Here is a 13,041-nt window from a genome sequence, read left to right on the forward strand (position 1 = left end):
ACTACAAAGATCACGGATAGGGCATGAAATACAGCTGCAGTAAACAAATCTCAACCCTAGGAAATTGCCCAAAGGTACGCACAACCCACTAGTTATATACAACATTTAGGTGATGGTTGCTGAATTAATGCCTGTTACATAAAACTCATGTTTGTCCAACTTTTAAAAGACTTAAGTGACTTGTTTCTATAACAGAAGATCTTTTTCCTGCTCTCACAGGGCAGAGTAGGTTCAAATGGACATTACATATTGTTTAAATAATTCTAACCCCAATACCACACCTCTTCCCAGGCAGAGTTCAGTTAGCATTGTCACTACAGGATAGTGGGGGTCCGGTTCCAGACCACAGCAATAAAGGGAATATGGCAATCAAGTGAGTGACATCAATATTTTGGGGTTCCCAGTGCATACACCATGTTACAGGGCAGGATCAGTAAACAGTTTACTCCAATGAAACAAGCCACAGAAAAGAAGGCATCATAATGTGCAAGTATTTTAATTACTCCTGTCTGAAGGTCCTTACTTTTGGACAACAGCAAGGCATTTCATTATCCACTCTCTCCACTCCTTGAAGGCTTCCACAGGTTTGGGCAGATTCACATTACCATCAGGACCATGCTTCGGGGTGCCTCGGGGCGTGTCAGCAGATTCATCATCGATCCACCTCACCAGGGCCTTGAAAAAAAGAAGGGAGCTTAATATTTTAAGAAAGCACAGCAAATAGTTTTAGGCAGGAGAAAAACACTGGCTTCTAAATCAGATTCTCTGAATCGGTAACTTAGATTACCCATAAAGATGTTCCACTTGATAAAGACGGTTATGAATAGGAAAAGAACACTTAGCTAACATCCTGAGTGAACGAATATACACCCAAAATATGCTATGATGATAAATTACAGTCACGTATGCATAGGAGAAAAGGTGAAAAATAAATACACTAATCCTCAGTTTTCTAAGGTGGGAGAATATTGTTTTCTCAACTTGCTAAATGTCCCACAAGGCATTAAAGTGTGCTTTTGATTTTATATGAATGCATACACACAGGTTAAGTGCACTCACAGCTAAGAGTACACATATGAAGGTACATGTAGACGTGTAATGCAGTTACCTGAATGGGTAGTTATACCATGAGTAGTTTTGATGTTTGTGGGCACGTGAGGACACACATACCTTCACACATACTGAGATTATGCATTTCCCCTCTTCCTTCTCAAAATCACCTTTTCCTCCTAATAACTATACCTCTGTCCTCCACAGTTTTTATAGTTTTTAAAAAGGAACTTTGCACACACATCAGCATTTATTCTGTTCCGAAGATTCAGGCTCTCTTGTCATAAATGAATGGCAAATGCGGAAACATCTCCCACCACTGCTCATGAACTACAAGTGTAAGGCACTCTGAGGGGAGTCAAGTTTTTAAGGAGGCTATTTCTCTCTCCTTTTTTTTAAACCACAGCTTCCTGCTTATCTCTGCACTAGTTTCCTCTGATAAATGACAGCTCCATAGAAGGGCTTAATATAAAATCATAGTTTGCTATTTATATAACCACTTCTCCCTTTTGACAACCCCACCCCCATTTACTTTGTATCTTTCTACAAGGTTGAAGCCAATAGCACATTGCAACTTGCGTAAACAGATAGGGCACAGGTCCAGGGGGCGCCGGTCAGCTTCTTCCAAGTGGTTGGAGCCTTGCATTAGGCATGCAAGCCACTGGCAGTGTCGGAGTCCAAATATGTGTCCAATCTCGTGGGTTAAAGTCTGCAAGACATGCACACTGAGGCTTTACAGAGCCGCCATCAACAGTGAGTTACACTCCCTGCTTTTCCTTACTTTTCTAAGAAACAGGTTTGTAGGAGTCAACTCCCTCACCAGCATCCCCAAAACTTCAATCTGCCCAAGACTTAACCCCTTGTTTCATTTAATGTTTTCCTGCTTTCCTCACTACACTTAAACCCACTTAATTACCGGACCTGGGCTTCTCAATTTCCGCACCACTGACACTTTGGGTGGGAATACCCTTGTGGGAAGGAGGCTATCCCGTGCCCTGAAGGAGGCTTAGCAGCACCCCAGGCCTCTCCCTCCTAAATGCCAGTAGCACCTACTCCCCAGCTGTGACAGCCAAAAGATCCCTGGTGGGGACTGCCGCTGGGTGAGAGCCTGGGTAACCATTTAGAGCCTGGAGCCCTTCCCCCAGAGATGCTGTGTCAGTGGGTCTGGAAGGAGGGGCTTGACCTGCACGTTAACAAGCACAGGAGGTGATGCCGGTGCAGGGAATGCTCCCTGCAGACACGGCTCTGCGAGGCGATGGTCTCAGACCCCACAGAGAGGACTGGTGGAAGCAGAGAAGCCTAGGCCCTGGCTATCGAGGAGGGAGACAGGCTTCCCAGGAGCGGGAGGGGCTGGGGGGGAGACATCAAGGACTGTCAGCAGGAGGGAGCCTGGAGACCAAGGGCAAGGCCCTCCTCCTTAAACCTCAGGCCCCAGGAGGCAGCTTTCCTGGATGGGCTACCTACTCACACACAATCCCGGAATTAAACTAACGGTGAGTACGTGGGCGCAGCCAAGGCTGCGTATAAATAATAGGACAAAACAGGGGCAGATACTGTACATTTCAATATTAAGGTATCCATTATTTCAGCCAAGCAACGGCCACCAAAAGTAGACAAGTGATACATGCTCACTGATGATATTACCTTGAGGAGCATGGATGTGCAGTGGAGGGTGTTAAGACCTCTTTACTTATAATCCTGTTAGGTTCTGTCAACAACTCACCTTGCAGGACCGAAGCAGCAGAACACTAGTCACGTCGGGAGTATAATAGCTGTCAAACGCCGAATAGTCATGCGAAGATGGCCTCTGCGGCGCCTTCACCTTGCCTTTGTAGCTGGAGCTGTAAAAGTCACCGCCATACCTGGCAAAGCTGAAGATCCCCACGCCTACGGAGAGAGGACAAGCGACAGAGGAGGACAGTAAGATCCCCGAAGGGGCCCAGCCAGGGAGTGTGTGTCTGACTGTACCCCGGCCTACAGAGTCCAGTAGTCTTCCGTTTGCCAGGACAAAGGACTCTGCCCCAGATTTTCCTCTCAAAACTCTTCTACTATCCAATGTGTCCTGCCTTACAAAGCTCAATCGTCTTGAGGTCAAATTCTTGACAAAATGGAAATTATGGAGGGTTTAGTTTTCCCACAAAAGAAGTCTTTTTCTCAAAGAATAGTCCAAATCAAGTACTCCAGAAAAAGCAATGAAAACGATCACATGAACAACACACGCTCATGATTTTTCTCTTTAAGAACACGATAAAAAGCCCAGCCAGCGTGGCTCAGTGGTTGAGTATGGACCCATGAACCAGGAGGTCAGGTTCGATTCCCAGTCAGAACACAGGCCCAGGTTGCGGGCTCGATCCCCAGTGTGGGGCATGCAGAAGGCAGCTGATCAATGGCTCTCTCTTCATTGATGTTTCTATCTCTCTCTCCCTCTCCATCCTTCTCTGAAATCAATATATATATATTTTTTTAATTTTTTTTTTTTAATCCCCACAATAAACAGATCTCCATGACCTATGTGTCCATGAGGGGGCCTTTCCTTCCCTCAGGCCCCGCCCCTGAGGCCGTGGAGACCATGCCAGGGCCTTTAGACACAGACAGACAGACAACCTCCTTCACTCCTCCCCCTCAAGCACAGCACCACTTTATTCCGTGGCTGGAGTCAGAGGACCAGAATAAACCTTCTTGTAACCGACTTCCTGTGTTAGGTCTTAGGCTTGTCTCAACCATCTCCACACACATGGAGGACAGAGGATGGTTTTCAACTCATTCTAACGAGGACTGCCTTGTAATCTGGCTTGTTTACATCCCCACTTTCATGTAGGCCTCCCTTCCAGTTCTTATTTGAAAGTCATGAGGAGCCTTTTTGTTACGGAAATGATTTCATAGTAAGTTTGTCCGATCCAACTCGATTCAGAAAGAATCTCTTTTGGAACGTGTCCACTGGTATTTGAAATTTAGGGGAGAAGAAAACATTCTGGAGGTTTAAGAAAACTGGATCTACTCATGTGTCACAGTAACCTCCTCTGGCCAATAAGCGTGGGCGTGTTTTACTGCAATACCTTTAGTGAGAACATTTCGGAGGCATGCTTCCTAATGATTCTACAGACAGAAGGCCATTTTCTTTATAATTAAAAATGTCTCAGTTTAAAAGCACAAATCTTTGTAAACCTGGAGAGGATGGCGTCGCTTGGTAAACTTGGCAGGTCAATGCTGCTAGCTTGCTACTATTTCTTGTATGTGACACAATGTTTATGAAACTGAAGAAAGTTAAAGTAGAAGCATTTTGGAGGAATGCCTCCTGACCTCCTCAAATGTACAAGATAAATTAGCCAGCAATCTATAATCATGAAAGCGTCATACGCTAATGAGACCAGACAACCGGAAGACCATCCAGGCGAAGCCAGGGCAGACACGGCGAGGGCCAAGGCAGGCCGAGCCCCTTGCACAAATTTCGTGCATCAGGCCTCCAGAATCTACATAAATAGTTTTATTTTTTTAAAAATTTTCCTTCTCTACCAGGTTAAAAATAAAAGGAGAGAAAACAATTTAGCTTGTACAAGTTCATTTTTGATAGAAAGGCAGCACAACTCAGGAGCACAGCAGTGACCCAAGTCTCCAAGAGAGTGTATCGGTAGGGTCATGGGGAGAGTGGGGGCCGTAAGATAACAGAGAATTGAGGATGAAGAGGTAGTGCCCTGGGCCCCTACCTCTGACGTTGAGAGGAGCTATAGAAACATTTGTCAGAGGGAGGCTAATATGTGACCCAGACAGTCCATACACTTGGTATCATAAAGTACAGTCCTGGTGCATGCCCACCGTCCCCGAACACAAATGGATAACCACTCCCCTTAGTTTTCTGGACCTTTCCCCTTCAAACAGGTCTCTGAGCTGAGGAGAAGGGTAGAAAAATAAGAGCAAAAATGGACACGAGGGACCTGGCTGGGTGGCTCAGTTGGTTGGAATGTTGTCCCAAACACCACCACAAGGGTTTGGGTTCAATTTCCAGTCAGGGCACATTCCTAGGTTATAGATTCAATCCCCAGTCTGGGTACGTATGGGAGGCAACCGATCGATATTTCCTTCTTTCCTTCCTTCCTTCCTTCCTTTCTTCTTCTCTCTCCCCCTACTTCTCTCTAAAATCAATAAATATATCCTCAAGTGAAGATTTAAAAAAAAAAATGGATGAGTAGAATAGAAGTGAAGACAAAATAAAATAGGCAAAAAATATGATTTTCTTCTGGATCCTTGCCCACCCCCAATTTTACCATGCAGGGTATCTAATGAGTCAAAGTTTACTATATCTCCAATCACAGACTGAAATTTACTTTTCAAAATAAAATTAATTATTTTCTTTTAAAATAAAATAACACACAGGACCAGCACACACTTATAAAGCAATCTGTGGCTACTCCATCTATGCAAAATAACTACAAAAATTTTAAAAAATTAACAAAAAAAACACAACTAAGCAAGATTTTCACTGAGGTTAATGAGAGCTCAAAGATCCCCCCTCCCCCCCTTTTTCAGCATCTTCCAATATTCTCAAGTTCAGAAAGTTTCTACAAACAATGCCAAAAAGAATACCATCTGACAACAGGGTGTGGAGGCATGGATGGGGAGAGGTTTGGGATGGGAAAGGGGGCATGAGGACAAATATATGATACCTTAATCAATAAAGTAATTAAAAAAGAATACCATCTGTCAAAGAGGCCTGCCCAAAAACAAAATTCCAGGAGTCTCTCGGGTAAAGATCGATCATTGTCACTCCCACAATGCAGAAGGCATCTTCAGGTTTCTTCTTTTTTAAGAAGTGCAGGATGTGCCCTAGTCAAAAAGATACGGACATGTGTTATATCTATCTACCTATCTATCTCTCCACATCCTGGGCTCAATTAAAAATGTGAGGTTGCTTCATTCACCTGCATGTATTTGCAGGTTGTTCGTGTTCTCGTTGACTCTGAAGGCACACCGTGTTGCAGAGACAGGAACTGGTTCCAGGAGTTTCACTGTCAGGCCACAGAAAAATGCTTCACAGTAGCCCTTGAGCCACTTCACATATTCTTCACTGATAATTCTGGTATTTCCTAGAGATCCTATAATACGGAAGAAAATTTAAAGACAGACGTTAGGATGATTAAAATACTCCGTCTGTAATAATTATGGATTGGAATTAGAAACCAATTAAATCTAAATGTTCAAAACACCTTTATCATTCAGTAACACCAATATGATTTAGAACCAAAGTATCTTCTTGGAAGGCAGTCTGGCTAAGCACTTCCGCCACGGAATGAGATGAACAGCCCAAACTATCCCTGGCAACGGCACCACGGCACAACCAAACCAAAGGCAGCGTATGACAGTATGTACCAATGCACTGGATGTAAATACTGTGTTTCTCTCGAGAGGGTGTCTTTCTGGAAGGATCACTGAAAAACTCTTCAAAGCCTTGGGGAGGCTCGGGATGGGAGGCGATCCAGTCTGACTGAGAACGCAGGACGATGGGCCCAAAGAGATCGCTGGCGGGCTGGAAGGCTTCGTTCATCAAACGCCGCTCTGCAGCATCGAGCTTCTCATACTGGGACACGAGGGCTGGGTTCTTGGAGATGAGAGCTGTTCTCAGCGTCTGTTCCGAGTGCCGTACTGTTTTCATCTACCAAGAAGACAGACATAAAATGTATATCCACCCCGGAGACTTCAGTCTGTCTATCCTCCACATACTAATTTCTCTAATTTCTCCCAAAATGGAATGTCTGACTACCGTATTTTTCCGTGTATAAGATGCTATTTTTTTTCTAAAATTGTTAGACTGAAAATCGAGAAGTGTCTTATACATGGAAGTCAGCCATGGAGGGAGCTGTGCAGGTGTGTAGTTGCCCATACCTTGTCAAACAGGCTTCCTCCAATCACGAGCCTTATTGTTCCTGATGTCAGCTGATGCTGTAATTGGAGGTGGAGGTGGAGAGTGTGCAGATGCAACAAGGACCAGAACGTTCTGAGCCCATAAAGAGGTCAAAAAATAAAAAGATAAATACTGGTAAGCGATTGTCTTGATCTGCAAAATTCAAACTGAATGTCATCAGCTCTGCAAAAGAGCATGGAAAGTGATAAGCAGAGAAACAATGTGGACCTCCTCCCACTGAGTGTATTATCAGATAGTGGAGAAAACAGGAAGAACAACTCCTTTAAGATGCCAAAAAAGAAGAAGGCCTTAAGTGGAAAACCAGCAAAATGTTTAAAATATTGATTTCTTAATTTGGGGTTGGAAAAATAAAGTACTTATTTATGCCTTAGAGGGGCCACACAAAAGTACAGTTTGCTGCCGAAACCGGTTTGGCTCAATGGATAGAGCGTTGGCTTGGGGACTGAAAGGTCCCGGGTTCTATTCCGGTCAAGGGCATGTACCTTGGTTGCAGGCACATCCCCAGTAGGGGGTGTGCAAGAGGCAGCTGATCGATAACTCTCTCTCTCTTCGATGTTTCTAACTCTCTCCCTTCCTCTCTATACAAAATCAATAAAATATATATATTAAAAAAAAAAGTACAGTTTGCTTTCTCCATTTTCAGTCAAGTTCTTGGGGAGGGTATCTGACAAAGCAGGAAAAAAAAAATCATTCCTCCATCTCTTATGGAACCTGACCCCATTATAAAAACTGGCGATCATCCTTAAGCGCATGACCTGATTTCTAGTTTCCTTCTGTCATCTGGGTAGTAACAGCAGCGATATTATGAGTTGACTCATTAAGGCCACATGAGAAATACTCATCCTTCCCAACGTGACTCAAAGGGGTCCACGTCCAGAGAAGCAACGCAAGAACGGCCAGTTCTGTACCTGAACCGCAGCCACTTAAGGTTATGGTCAGGAGGTCACGTCACCCTGGGGAAGACGTCAGTGACAGACAGAAGCCAGACTCACAGTGACAGGTCTCTCCCGGTCACATCCCGTTTTTAGGTAGAGCTTCCATGCTTCCCTTTGAATGGGGCAAACAGCTGTTCCACCACGAGGCTTTGTGAGTTAGGAAAGGAAAAAATGGGACATTTATGTCTGCACCCTACTATATTTTCTATCTGTAGATTTTTCCAGCTTACAGACAACTGATGGGAAGATTTAAGTTCATGGCTGTTGTGGCCGGGTATCTGAACCCTGGGGTTTTAGAGTGTGGGAGACATTCCCAAACTGGTCTCTAGTGTCAAAGCTCTCTGATCAGAGCACGGAATCACCCTCACCGCCCCACAGCTGCGCTGAAATGGGACAAAATATGAAGCAAGATGTGCCCTCCTGTATTTTTCCTACCTTCAGGAACACTTCCCATTGGAGTGTTTACATGTTAGGGCTTGGTCGGGAAAGTGTGCGGGGTGCCTTCACCCTAATATCAAACAGGCAGAGTTAAAAAAAAAAAAAAAAAAAAAAAAAAAAAAAAAAAAAGCCCAATATTAAAAAGTCTCCCGGACCTGGGTGGAGCCTCAGGGGGCAGGATAGGGTCGCCCCGGTGGGCTGCGGGCCTGCGATCCTGACAGCGCTACACCAGCACAACCCGGGCAACCGGGACAAGCTGGCACCAAGCTGGTTGCCTATAGCAACCGCCGCCTGGAGCCCGTCCAGGAGCAGGCGCGACGGGGTCCCCGACCGGGGGCGGTGGGGGGTTCCCCGGGGACTCTCGCTACGTCTTTCCTCCCAGAGGAGCCTCCGCACAGGGAGGGCTTTCCTCCCCGGAGACACCTCCGCCCCCGCAGTCCTCCCAGCTTCCGCCGCGGCTGCCCCGCCCACAGCCTCTTCCCTCAGCACCGACCGCGACCGCCCCCTTCCCTACAACCCGGCGGCGCAGCCAGGGGCCCGGGCCCGGGAACGACGCCGCCGCCGCCGCCGACGTACCTGCACCCGCCCGGCCCCCGTCGCCTGGCTCCCCGCCCACCAATCGCGGCGGGCCCTGCGCGCTTGCGCATTGCGTCTGACCGGGCCCCACCCCCTCGCGCAAGGCCCCGCCTCCTGGACCGGCCACGCCCTCGTCACGCCCCTTCGCGCACAGCTGTCTCCCAGCGCCCCGTCCAAGTCCTACCGAGTGCTGCTGGCCTTGTCGCCCGGAGCACAAGAGTGTCCCCAGGGGGGACCAGCCCCCCGCAGTCGCCTTTCCTCCCGGGGCCCTCGCGGGGGGGGCGCCGCCTCCAGTCCCTAAGGGCCTCGCCGGGCCGGGGGGACGCCGGGGCGGTTTCCCCTGGGGCCGCCCCGGGGTTGTGGGGTTTGCATGTGTGTGAGGGTGCTCGGCGGGCCGCGGGTTTGGAAAGTGACTAATTTAACCAGCCTGGCCCCAAACAAGTCAGCCGTGGCCGGGGGCTGACGCACGGCCTCCGCACGCGCTCCCCGGCGCCGTCACCCCGTACTTTCCCTTCGCTGGGTGCAGCTGCTGCAGCGGCCCGGCGCCCGGAAGCGCCGGCCGCAACCGCGACGCGGAGCAGGTGCAGCGCCCAGGGCGGGCGGGCGGCGCGGAGGCGGCGTCCGAGCCCATGACGCCCGCAGGGCTTCTCTGCACCCGGGCAGGCGTCCCGCGGTGTCTCCCTGCGCCCCTCGAGGCTGGGGGTGGACGTCAGGACGGAAGTAGCTGTGTGGTCTTGGGGAGGAGGCCACGTAACCTCCTGGGCCTCGCGGGGCGCATGGGGAAGAGGAGAGGAGAGAGCCCTGGTCCCCGAGGCTCCCCGCAGCCCTGGAAGTTAGAGTATCGAAGCAGAGGACCCTCCGACCCGCCCGACTGCAGCCCCTGTGCATCCCAGTGGCCATCGATCGTGAGGGCATGGTGGATGGTCAGGCTGTGCTGCCAAGGACGAACCGTGACCACATGCCCCTCCTCCCCCCAACCTCCAAACAAGACCCGCCTCCCCCAGACCCTCCTTTCTGTCCAGCTCAGTCTGTTCTTCCCCAGCTTTGTCCCATGCACGCCATTCAGTTCCTCGGATCCACTTCCTACAAAGGGAGCCCTATTCCATTGGATTCTCTCCCAAGACCTTCACCTTAAGGGAGACCCACTGTTTCCTCCCTGGTCCTCACTTCTTACCTCTCAGCCTTCACTCAGATCCGCTCCTAAGCCGTGTTTTTCATTTCTAAGCCGCAGTCCTACCACTACACAATAACCTCTGTTCTTTTGAAGTTCAGGACATGTTACCATACTCGGGTGTTCCCTCATCCAAATCCCTCTCCCCAAGCTCCAGCAAGGAAGCATACACTGACCAAGGTTAAAAAAGAACATTTGTAACAAAATTAGAAGGCTACAGAAAGCAGGAGAGAGATGCAATATATATATGCAAATGACAGATTTAAAAATGGCTTTACAAAGTAATAGGAAAGAGCAAAGAACATAAATATAAAATGAGCAAAGGACACAGACAATTTGATTCATTCATTAACATGTGTTCAATATCACTAATAATTATAATAAAACAATAACCACTCTAATGCTTTTTCTTACCTATTAAATTGACAAAGCTATTTTGAAATAATTTCAAGCTTACAGAAAAGCAGCAAGAATAGTATAAAGATTTACTATACAAAGAATTACTTCATCCAGATTCCCCGTTAACATTTTACCTCATTTGCGTGCTCTCTCTTTCTCTCTTTCTCTCTCTCCCATAGTTCTTTGGTTTCATTTAAGAATGACTAAGTATATGAAAATATCCAAGTACATGTTGTTAAAAGAGAAATGGTACTGACATGGTTGTAATGAAAAGTTGCAGCCCCCGCCCCACAGGCCAGGTTCCAAGGGCTTCCGATGTCAGCTCCTCAGCTGTTTCCCTTTCTGAGCAGTGGGTATGTAATGAGATTTCTGGATCTGTTGACTTAAGGTAGTACCCGTTGATTTATTGCCATGATAGATGGGGACTGAACTCTCATACATCCTCCCACTTCCCACCTCTCATTCTTCTCAGTATATTTACATCACACATTTTGATCGACTCTAGAGTCAGTGTATATTTTATGATGATTATGCAAACATTGCTCACCATAGAACCAAGTAGTAGACTATGGCTTTGCCCTCTTTCTTGTAGAACTCTTTATTTTTTGCCTGGAGTTCATAATCATTTCGGTTATTTATTTTTTTAATTATAAAAGATTCATTTGCTTAGTGTCTGATTATCTCCTCTCTTAATTCTTTTTTTTTTTTTTAATGCTCATCATCTCTTGTCAATAATATTTTCTACATAGCCCAAGCACATTGGTTCCATTTTTTTCTTTTTTCTGGGAAACTCCATTCTGGAACTCTCCCTTCCCCTGTTCCAATTTGAACTGGTCCTCTCTGGGTTATCACCCTGGGACTGCAAGGACACTCTACTGTGTTGGATCCCCTGTTTCTCAAATTGTGTGTCCTCCCGTTGTTGTTTTTTTGTTTGTTTTTTCACCTTTGATTGCAATAGCACCCCCCCTCCCAGAACCATCTATATACATAAAAGCCTAAGTGACCAAAAGACCAGTCAACCAGCCGAAACCGGTTTGGCTCAGCGGTAGAGCGTCGGTCTGTGGACTGAAAGGTCCCAGGTTTGATTCCGGTCAGGGGCATGTACATTGGTTGTGGGCACATCCCTGGTAGGGGGTGTGCAAGAGGCAGCTGGTCGATGTTCCTCTCTCATCGACGTTTCTAGCTCTCTATCACTCTCCCTTCCTCTCTGTAAAAAATCAATAAAATGTATTAAAAAAAAAAAAAAAAAAGACTAGTCAACCAGTTGCTATGACATGTATGACATGCACTGACCACCGGGGACAGACACTCAATGCATAAAATCGGGTTCCCTCCCATCTGGATCAGGCCAAAACAGGTTATCTGACATCCCTGAGGGGTCCCGGATTGTGAGAGGGCACAGGTCAGGCCGAGAGACCCCACTGGTGCACAAATTCATGCACTGGGCCTCTAGCTAGAAATAAAGATACATAGAGACAAATATTGTGAAATCTTGCATATGTGAAAATAGTTTTATTCTACCCTCATACTTGAGAGTTTCCCTGGATTGGTATGGAATTTTATGTTGATAATCTTTTTCCCTCAAAATTATGAAGAGTTTGTTTCATTTTCTTCTCACTTCTAATAATGCTATTTTTGTTTCCTAATCCTTTGTATGTTACCTGCTTTTTTAAGGAAGATCTCAGGGACTTCCCTTTATCCTTAGAGTTCAGAAGAACTCTGAGATTTTTAACGTTTATATGTTTTTTTAAAGATGTGCCCTGGTCTGGGCCTTTTTCCCATTCGTTTTGTTGCTCACTCAGTGGGCCTTTCAATCTTGAGACCCTCCCATTCTAAGAATTTTTCTCATAATATTTATTTACAGTTTCCTTCCCTTATTTATTTATTTATTTATTTATTTATTTATTTATTTATTGCTGGATATGGAGTTTCTTATTGCTTTTATCTCTCATAGTTTCCATATGTCATTTTGTACTATTTTCTGAAGTTTTCATCAACTATTTCTTCCTTTTCTTTTGAATGTTTATTTTCAAACACTGTAGTCTCCAGTAGCCAAAAGCCCTTTCTTGTTCTGATTGTTTATTTTGCAGCCTTTCTCCTTTCATGGGTAAGGTATCTTTTCTTGGCTCTCTGTGGATATTAATATGCTACTTTTAACGTTTTGTTCTGCTCTTTGCTCTGTTATGCTTCCTCTCCCCCTGTCCCCCTGCCCCCCACCATGTTAGAACTTTCCACAAACATCTGGTGACCCTTAGCTATCTGTTGAGATTTCATCGTGAGGCACAAAACGCTGGCTGATGGCTCTGTGTGCATGAGAGCGGCGTACCCACTGTGGAGTTTCTCGGAGGCGGCCAGAGAGCCGGCTGAATCACTGAGCGGAGACGGAGTACCCGGCGTCTGAACCTGTGACCATCCTGTTTGTTCCAAGGAAGGATTCTTTCCTAACCAACTGCCAGTGCTCTGGGAGCCGGCGGTGTGAGTAGCCCCGCTCAGGAGTGTGCGGAGATTCTGCACTTTTAACCCCCTTCCCACACCCCCTCGACCTTACTGCCCAC

General features: G+C 46.7%; 1 protein-coding gene across 14 annotated transcripts; it reads right to left on the bottom strand.

Annotated features, from left to right (window-relative positions):
• Nucleotides 1–480: 480 nt before the first annotated feature.
• On the bottom strand, nucleotides 481–8,963 carry AMZ2 (archaelysin family metallopeptidase 2). Of its 14 annotated transcripts, none has more exons than XM_084864104.1 (10): nucleotides 8,917–8,963; nucleotides 8,338–8,410; nucleotides 7,960–8,049; nucleotides 6,928–7,039; nucleotides 6,415–6,697; nucleotides 5,967–6,140; nucleotides 5,743–5,871; nucleotides 2,774–2,937; nucleotides 1,583–1,759; nucleotides 481–675 (listed from the first exon to the last, which is right to left on the bottom strand). In XM_084864104.1, the coding sequence occupies exons 5-10, from the start codon at nucleotides 6,695–6,697 to the stop codon at nucleotides 520–522; spliced, it is 1,083 nt and encodes a 360-aa protein (XP_084720230.1). In that variant the 5' UTR covers nucleotides 6,928–7,039; nucleotides 7,960–8,049; nucleotides 8,338–8,410; nucleotides 8,917–8,963; the 3' UTR covers nucleotides 481–519. The 14 variants fall into 14 exon arrangements, with proteins under 14 accessions (XP_084720230.1, XP_084720235.1, XP_084720224.1 ...); XM_084864109.1 differs by having other exon boundaries at nucleotides 7,876–8,049; nucleotides 8,917–8,935; XM_084864098.1 differs by having other exon boundaries at nucleotides 8,855–8,935.
• Nucleotides 8,964–13,041: the final 4,078 nt, after the last annotated feature.

Source organism: Pipistrellus hanaki (assembly GCF_964339955.1).
Source record: "Pipistrellus hanaki genome assembly, chromosome: 16".
Classification (NCBI taxonomy): domain Eukaryota; kingdom Metazoa; phylum Chordata; class Mammalia; order Chiroptera; family Vespertilionidae; genus Pipistrellus; species Pipistrellus hanaki.

Bases quoted from the DNA above. Each gene is read 5' to 3' on its own strand.
- AMZ2 (XM_084864104.1), bottom strand. From the start codon at position 6,697: ATGAAAACAGTACGGCACTCGGAACAGACGCTGAGAACAGCTCTCATC. The intron at 5,872-5,966 runs GTGAATGAAGCA...CTTTTTGACTAG, and splicing joins CAACCTGCAAATACATGCAG to GGCACATCCTGCACTTCTTA. The intron at 2,938-5,742 runs GTATTCTTTTTT...CTCTCTCCGTAG, and splicing joins GCAGGCCTCTTTGACAGATG to GCGTGGGGATCTTCAGCTTT.